At 40.1% G+C, this 9058-nt stretch overlaps 2 protein-coding genes across 2 annotated transcripts in view; one reads left to right on the forward strand and one right to left on the reverse strand.

Moving 5' to 3' along the window:
- On the reverse strand, positions 262-1854 carry LOC107645655. Its single transcript, XM_016349732.1, has 4 exons — positions 1397-1854; positions 1024-1279; positions 740-975; positions 262-319 (listed from the first exon to the last, which is right to left on the reverse strand). The coding sequence occupies exons 1-4, from the start codon at positions 1852-1854 to the stop codon at positions 262-264; spliced, it is 1008 nt and encodes a 335-aa protein (XP_016205218.1).
- LOC107618623 (cytochrome P450 71D9) overlaps positions 6674-9058 on the forward strand; it is a 4579-nt gene continuing 2194 nt past the window's right edge. Inside the window, exons 1-2 of the mRNA XM_016320768.2 lie at positions 6674-7372; positions 7871-8198. Coding sequence (XP_016176254.1) covers positions 6687-7372; positions 7871-8198 — 1014 coding nt within the window. The 5' untranslated portion in view covers positions 6674-6686. The remainder of the gene's footprint in view (positions 7373-7870; positions 8199-9058) is intronic.

Genomic DNA, 9058 nt, shown 5'->3' on the forward strand with positions numbered 1-9058 from the left:
ATCAAACCAAACGACCTAGCCATAAAACCCCTCTGTCATCTTTGGCATTGCCATCAACAACTAAAGGGGTTAGCACCTAACCATTTAGTCTAGCTCTGAATAGATAAGTTTATATCTCCTCCGCTCCTTTTTCTATCCTCTGAAAAATTCTCCTGTTACGTTCCAACCAAATGTTCCACATAATGGCACAAAAGCTCACCATCCATCTCTTACGGCTCTCCTTGTTAATTGATACCTCTGTCCAACTGTGGAAGTGCTCCTTTACTGTACCCGGGCATATTCATAGTAGACCAACATGAGATATCCAAGTACACCACACCTGCCAAGAAAAATTACAGCCCAAAACAAGTGGTAATCATTTTCATCAACTACTTTACATAAAATGCATAGAGAATCTTCTTCGTTAATAACCCCTAATCGACGCAGTCTCTCCTTCGAGTTGACCCTGCCAATCAATCCAAACCAAACAAATAACTCGACCCTAGGAGGGACAAGTCCTTTCCAAATTGTCCTAGTAAAGCTGTAACTTGATATGTCCTCCGGAGCCATTTCTACCTGCAACACATGCACAAATGAGTTAGTTGAAAAAATACCTTGTTTATCATGTTTCCACACAACTCTATCCTCTCTCCCATGTGCGAGTTTGACTACTCTCAAAGTATTGTGGAGCTGGTTCACTAAATCCAACTCCCATTGGAATAGTTCTCGCCTCCATTGGAAGTTCCATATCCAAGTCAACCTGTCCCAAAACCCACAATCCCCTATCAGTGATCCTCTTTGGCTTGAAACAGAGAAGAGCCTTGGGAATCGATCTTTCAAAGACCCTCCACTAATCCAGATATCCTCCCAAAATCGAGTGCGTCCCCCATCACCCACCTCCAAAGCCAATCCAGTAATCATCTTATGTCTAACTTCTTGATTCTTAAACTGTAGTTGACAAATGTCCTTCCACGGACCCCCCCGATCAGGTAGCCTCTAAGAGGAAAGGAGCTCATTTGGGTTCAAGTTATTACAAGAGCAGACCACCTTCTTCCACAACAGACATTCTTCCTTGGAGAACCGCCACCACCACTTAAACAGAAGGGCAGTATTGCGTATCACAGCATCTCCAACTCCCAACCCGCCTAACCTCTTAGGAGCCTGCACCACTTCCCACTTCACCAAGGCCATACCAGTCCTCCCACCCTCCTTACTCCATAAAAATCTTCTTTGTAAGGAAATCGGTTTCTCTGCAACATCCTTCGGCATCTTGTATAGGCTCAAATAATAAACCGGTAGACTATTCAACACAGATTTGATAAGTACAAGCTTTCCAGCTTTATTGAGCGCCTTGGCTTTCCATAGGCTAAGCTTCTCCTCCACTTTATCTAGAATTGGCTTTCAAGTCTTGACCAACCTTGGGTTCGCGCCTAATGAGATACCCAGATATTTAACTGGAAGGGAGTCTTGCTTGCATCCTAACACACTACACATGCGTCGTACCCACTGCTCATCACAGTTGATAGGAATTAAACTCGACTTCTCGAAATTAATACTTAATCCTGACATCACCTCAAAGCACCGAAGCAACCTCTTGTAGTTCTTAATGGTCTCATCCTCGGGAGGGTAGAACAAAATAGTATCATCAGCGAACTGTAGATGCGACAACTCAATATGATCTCTTCCAACCAGCAATGGTGATAAGCGACCGTTTCTCACTGCTTCTTCAAGCATTCTATGTAAGACATCCACAACAAGTACAAAAAGGAACAGAGACAGAGGATCACCTTGTCGCAGGCCCCTTTTCATCTTGAACAGCTTAGAAGGCGAGCCGTTTATCAACACTGACATAGAGCACGAAGTCACACACTCCATAATCTACGCCCTCCATCTCTGTCCAAACTCAATCTTCTGCAGCACGAGGTCAACAAACTTCCACTTTACTCTGTCATATGCTTTTTGGAAATCTAACTTTATTATTGCCACTTCCAACTTCCTCAGTTCGATCCACGGAACCATTTCACATGCAATAAGCGCCCCATCATGAATCTTGCGACCCTTCACAAAAGCGCTCTGCGTCTCACCCACTAGTCCAGGCATAATAGCTCTCATCCTCCTTACTAACAACTTCGAGATAACCTTGTACACACACCCCACCATGCTGATTGGGCGCAAATCTTTGATTTCCTTAGCACCAGTATACTTCGGGGCCAGTGCCACCCATGTTACGTTAGCAACTGATGGCAGTCTTGACGATTGGAAGAAGCCCAGTACAGCTGTCGTGAATTCAGAGCCGATTTTTCCCCAACACTTCTTTATAAAATTCATGTTGTAGCCGTCACTTTCCGGAGCCTTGAATGATTCACAATCCCATACTGCCTCTCTAATCTCCTCACTAGTTGGTAATATCTCTAGTACCATAGCATCCTCCTCATTGATCCTCTCCACTAGTCCGTCTCTGAACCCCACCATCGGAGACTCCTCTTGACGATATAACTCCTTGTAGAAATCCCTTATGGCAATCTTAATCCTAGCTTGGTTCCTTATCAATCTCCCATTTATGACCAGAGCATCAATTCTATTATTCCTCCTTCTTGCTGAAGCTAAGTTATGGAAGTATCTCGTGTTCTTGTCCATTTGCCTCGCATACCTAGAACTCGACATCTGCTTTCAGTGTATTTCTTTTCGTACATACCACTTCTCACAGCAAGTAACTAAGGCCCTCCTTCTAGCTTCCACTGTTCCATCATAAGACCCATTTCCAACCATGTCATCAATTTTCTTTATTTCTTCCTCAAATTTCGTAATTCTCTTGTCCATGTCACCAAACTTGTCTCTGTGCCATCTTCTCAACGGACCCGTCAAAGCCTTCAATTTGTCAGTGAATTGCATAGCTCTCAACCCTCTCTATTCCTCCTTGACCATCCTTAGAAATCCTTCATGAGTAAACTACGAATCAAGGCTACAGAACGGTCTCGGACCATCCCTAATTCTCTGATCTTCCACTATAATAGGACAATGGTCTGACAAACCCCGTGGGCCACCCCCCAATTGGGTTCCTGGAAACACCTCAAGCCATTCCAGGTTAACCAGGGCTCTGTCAATGCGGCTACATGAACCTCCTCGAAACCAAGTAAACTTCCGATCAGTAATCGGCAAGTCCACCAGTCCCATATCATTTATCCAACCCTTAAACTCTTGCGCTGACAAAGACAAGCTATCAGTGCCACGCCTTTTCTCCACCTGTGTAATTTCATTAAAATCTCCCAAAAAACAAAAGGCCCCTGACATAACCCTGCCACATAGCATAACTCCTCCCACACAACCAGTTTCTCATCTCTAGCATGTGCACCATATACCAAGAAGAAAGCACAGTTAATAGAATTGTCTGACAGAACGCCTTCAACACACAGCCATCTCTCTCCTTTATAGCTATTTGTTATTTCAAAAAAACCCTCATCCCACATTAACAACAGCCCCCCAGAAGCACCATCTGATCCTATATACTCCCACCCCGCACAATCCTTACCCCAAATTTTCATAACATCAAATCTCGTCACTACCTGTCTTTTGGTTTCTATCAGTCCTAACATATTCAATCTATATTTGTTCTTAATATCTTTCATCATTCTCAACTTTCCGTCTCCTCTTAGCCCTCTAACATTCCAAGAACAGACAATCATTTTAAATTAACATTACACACCTTATTATGGTATTTAGGTCTGCTCCGCCTTGCTTTAGCTTTTTGTTTTGCCAGCTTTCTTTTCCGAGCAATTTCTTCATTATGTTCTTGGAGGATAGGCATTATGTCGTCCTCTTCGTTGCATAGCATTGCTTCTGACTCCTTTGCTAACTCCCAAGTCTTTTGGTTTTCCACCATTTGCTCATCCAAGCTTGCACACTCATTTCCCTCGCCCTCATCATCATTGTCCTGCCCTTCGTTTTTCATATGGTCTTCTGTGTCACCATAACCCTCTCCCTTATTCTGCCCCGTCAAGTTATTATCATCAAGCAAAGAAAGTCCTGGGCCTTCGTTGGCTTCCACCACGGTAGTAATTACCTCCTCTGGTAAAAGCCTTCTATTTGCAGCTTCCCCTGGTCGATCCCCTTCAAAAACCGTCCCTGCCTCTTCATCCTTCTTATCATTATTAGCACTACGAATCTCTTCAGAATTTTTCTTCGCTTGAGTTCCAATGAGTCCTTCAACTCCTTTTTCAATTTCACTAGCTTTCAACATGGTACACCTAGCTCCTCCTTGCTTTGTCCTCAATGCATGTATAGCCTCTTCTTCCAACCAGTAATCCCCGCCCATCACCCCATTAGCCCCTCTGACCGTCTTCATCGCACAACCGACAACGTTCATCTCCCGTCCACCACCAGCAATCCTACGGGAGGCTTCAACTTGGAGCAGCAGCCCCTTCAAATTTCCTCCGTCGCATACTCCATCTCGCACCCTAGCCTCTTGACTAGCACAGCCGCATTGCACCGTACCAATCCCCTCCTCTCGGCACAACCGACGCCGCAGACTCCCGTGTTCAAAGGGTTCATCGCCGTTGCCTTCATGGTTTCTGGCGTGCCCCCCGTATCCACTACCTCGCGCTATGTTCGCTGGAGCAGCGCTAGACCCAGAGCTAGTCACCGGACTAGTTACAGCCCGCCCCATGTGTCCTTGACCCAGCCCAGCTAAGTCCTTCTCTTCACAGCCCAAACCATGCGAAAATGATATAGGTTCCACTTGGCCCATGACTCTCTTGCTGAGATGATGATTATTGCTGGCCCAATAGTTGTCCCTCATGCCATTATGATTTTTTAAACCCCTTTCAAGCCCATTAAGCTCACCGTTATACATCCACGAAATAGTGAGCTCTGAGTCTGCTTCGTAGCTCTCCTCATATCCCCCATGTTCAGCCAGGCGTTCAGTATCCCCATTAATGGGTTGATACGTTATTAAATTAGATTGATTGGGTCTTAAATTGTCATAACTCTATTCGTTCAAAATTGATTCAGAAATTACCATTCTGCCCTCATCTTCAACCCCCATCGTTCGCATCTCCGTTGCCACTATCGCTGCTTGGTCTCCAGGATCTACCAGCTCAGATGATCTAGACAACCTCATAGCCACATCATCCGACGTCTTTGTTATTTCGTTATTTTGGAGACCGCTACCGTTACCTGCTTGCATCTTAATTTCCGGAGTACATTGCAAACTGTATACTTCTTGTCCCACCTCCTTTACCAGAACGTCAAAACCACTGGTACCTAATGTGATATGGATCCATTCGTTGATCACATCCATAACACAAGTATCAATTAGTACACGTCCAACACTAAAGGAGGACCAGGATTCCGTCACTTTATCGCATCTAACCACCTTTCCCCATTGACCTCCTATCATCTTCAACGTGTCCACAGACCAAGCATGCAATGGAACTCCGAAGTACTCTAGCCAAACTCTTCGAGATTCACTTCTCTCCGATTCGTCCCACCTCCAAACAGTATGGAAGATCTGAAGTAGGCTATTCATTTTGAATGTGTACGTCTCTTCAGCATTCAACAAGCTATCAAAAGTCAATAAAGCTTTATATGCTCCCATTTCGCAGACTTTGACAACTTGTGGGAAGTTCTTCGCCACCATATCCTTCAATGAGTCAAAGTCAATAGCCTTCGTCGTTCCACCTATCAGACTTTTCTGCAACCAGTCCAAGTTTTCTTTCGCTACAGCAACTTCCAACTTTTTCGTCCACCCATTCTCCTGTGAATCTTGGATCTCTTTATCCCTTCTATCATCCTTGGATCCACTAGCAGTGGGTAAAAGTGCATTTTGACATTCTCGAATCAGCTGGCGAACAATTCTGTTTTGCATGTCACCTTCAACCTGTACCCTTCGTGAGTCCTTTGCATCCGGTGCTCTTCTGTATTTTGCTTCACCAACAAACACGACCTTGCCTTTCAATCTCATGCGATTCATTTCAGTTATAGCCTTCAATGCCCCTCCCTTAGTAGTGTACCGTATGAACGCAAATATATATATTCTATCGCTCTTTTGCTTCCGTGATAGATAGATGTCATTTATGCGCCCAGTCCACTGAAAAAGTTGAAATAGTTCTCTCTTCGAAATGTCCTCCGGAAGATTATCTAAGAAGATCGAAAACGACTCATTCTCCAATCGGCGATACTCTTCTCGGTTCCAAACTTTGGGATCCTTGACTTGATTCCTAAAACTACCCCTCTCAGTATTTCCTACCCTCTCTCTCACCTCTCTCTCATAGTGGATTACTTTAGAAATATCTAAGTGTAACGCGTTCCTTGTCTTTAATTAATTCTTTGTATATCCACACACATTATCATAAAGTATATATTTTAATATAGAGTATATACTTAAATAGTTCTTTAACAAATTTTGTATAGTACATTTTTGTTTTTAAAAAAATTTATTATATTGAGATTTTTAAATTTTTACAAAAATAAGATATATAAGTTTTTACCTTAGTTAGATTTATTGTTTTCATTTGAACAAATAGATCTTCAAAAGTGACGTAAAGACCTATATATCTTATTTTTAAAAAATTTAAAAATATCGACGTAATAAAATTTTTTTAGAGACGAAAATATCCGATACAAAATTTTTCAGGAACCTATTTAAATGTATACTCTTTAATATATTTGAGGTGACTCCAACTTAATTTGTCCCCTCACAAACCAATTATATGTCACGTTTTCACTATGCATGTGCTTTTTCACTAATGAACCTTATCTTTCTTAAACCAATGGCCATTTTCTCTTCTCTTCCAACAATGGATTCTCCACTCCCTGCTATTAGCTTTACATCAATGATTATCTCCCTTCTCCTTTTCATGATCATGGCATACAAAATAATGATGAAAAACCCTAACAATAAATCTCTCAAGTTACCACCAGGGCCAAACAAGCTACCAATAATTGGGAACATACACAACCTTTTTGGCTCACCACTTCCCCACCATACATTGAGAGATTTATCCACAAAATATGGACCCTTGATGCATCTTAAGCTAGGTGAAGTTTCAACTATAGTGGTGTCTTCACCTGAATATGCCAAGGAGTTCTTGAAAACCCATGATCTAAATTTTTCATCAAGAACTCCTATTCTAGCTTCAAAGATAATGTCCTATGGTTCTAAGGGTTTATCTTTTTCACCATATGGTGATTATTATAGACACTTAAGAAAGATTTGTGTGTTGGAGCTTTTAAGCTCTAAACGTGTCCAATCTTTCCAACCAATCAGAGTTGAAGAGCTCAACAATCTCATCAAATTGATTGCTTCAAAAGAAGGGTCGCCTATCAATCTTTCCAAAGAAGTGTTCTCAACAATATCTACTATTGCTTCAAGGTCTGCTTATGGCACCAAGTGCAGGTACTGTTGAAATTTCAAGTGTGAGTTGTAAGTTATATATCCGTTAAATTTAGATTAATAAAGAATATATATTTGAGAAAATTCATAAAGATTTTGGGTTAAACAATAATGTCAAATTTGCTGTATTGTTTTTCATTTAACAGATTTAATTTAAAAAGATTTTTTTGTTTTTAATTCAAAAAATAAAAAGTAAATATCTAAATTGATTCCAAATAAATTTCAAATCAGACACTTAGTTTTTTTAAAAATTTGTTTTTTTAGAAATTCCTAAGAATTATTTTTGATAATAACTAGTCCTTTTGTGACTAATTTAATTTGTCTTATATTTAAGATCTAATTATCTTAAACTTAAATTTGTTAAAAACTTGTTTATCCAGTATATATATTAAGAATTTGATTGAAAGGGACGAAAAAATCAATCTATTTATAGCAGGAGTATAATTGAATTTTAGAATAATAAAAATTTATTAAAAATTGAAGTGTTTTTGTGGCGGACAGGTACCACAAGGAATTCATATCAGTTGTTAGAGAAGCTACATTGATTTCAGGAGGTTTTGAGATTGGAGATTTGTACCCTTCTATTACATGGCTTCAATATGTCTCTGGGTTGAAGCCCAAGCTTGAGAAATTGCACCGAGAAGCTGATCACATAATGCAAAACATTTTCAGTGACCATAGAGAGATGAAAGCATCAAGGAACACACAAGAACAGAGTGATGATGTAGAAGCAAATGAGTACCTCTTGGATGTGCTCTTCAAATTCCAGGATAGTAGTAATCAGCAAGAGTTTCAATTAACAGATGATAGTATCAAGGCTGTGATACTGGTAAGCAAGTCTATCCCACTTCAGCAATTAAAGTTTTCATCTTCTCCTTTATAAATTAGACTTACTTTGGGGTTTCTGTTTATGTTTTCGACTAGAAAAGATATAATCTATAAAATCAATAATGAAACTTTTGACAGACACAAGATGATATATTGTGATAGATAAACTTTAAAAGAATTGATTCTGAAAAGTTATGGCCAATGATTGCGACACATCAGCAATAGGGTTAACTAACTCCTAATTCCTCATCAGCTCACAACTTGCACTAATGACCCCTCTGATAACAGATTCTATATATGAATTGGATTTCTGTCGTATTTTGACATGTATGTTGAGTTGTGCCTGGGCCTTGATTGAGGATGTTTTATTTTCTAAAACATACAAAGGATACTAAGTCAAACAGATATCATTGATTTTAATATCTATAGTGTACTTGGTACGTACATAAAACATTTCAATGTAGTATTTATATCTTAGTATGTATGTAACTTGTGTGCCAAAGAATATAAATAGTTCACAAAGTTATGTTTATGCACAAGTTACATACATACAAAGAATATAAATAGTAAATCATTGTCAAAGAATATTAAATTCTAATAATTCTATAGGATTGCTTTGTTATTGTCTTTTGTGTCAGGTGCTTTGATATTTTATTTCTCCTTATGAATGAGGACCACAGTAGTGCCTAGTCCCAACTACTAAATTTTGTGATAAATTTGGACCACTGCCCCCAAAATGATGGAAGGGACCTCAACACAGCATTGAATATTTGATTCCAATTATAAGATAGATCGATCTAATATCTTTGCTTGTTTCTTTCAGCCAGGCTATGTCATTTTTATTTGGTGCTATGCAACATC

Source organism: Arachis ipaensis, chromosome B01 (genome assembly GCF_000816755.2).
Source record: "Arachis ipaensis cultivar K30076 chromosome B01, Araip1.1, whole genome shotgun sequence".
Lineage (NCBI taxonomy): Eukaryota > Viridiplantae > Streptophyta > Magnoliopsida > Fabales > Fabaceae > Arachis > Arachis ipaensis.

Coding starts and splice junctions, on each gene's coding strand:
- LOC107645655 (XM_016349732.1), bottom strand. CDS start 1,854: ATGGAGTGTGTGACTTCGTGCTCTATGTCAGTGTTGATAAACGGCTCG. Junction 1,280..1,396: donor TCATTAGGCGCGAACCCAAG/GTTGGTCAAGAC, acceptor TGTGTTGAATAG/TCTACCGGTTTATTATTTGA. Junction 320..739: donor GATTGTGGGTTTTGGGACAG/GTTGACTTGGAT, acceptor TTTTCTTGGCAG/GTGTGGTGTACTTGGATATC.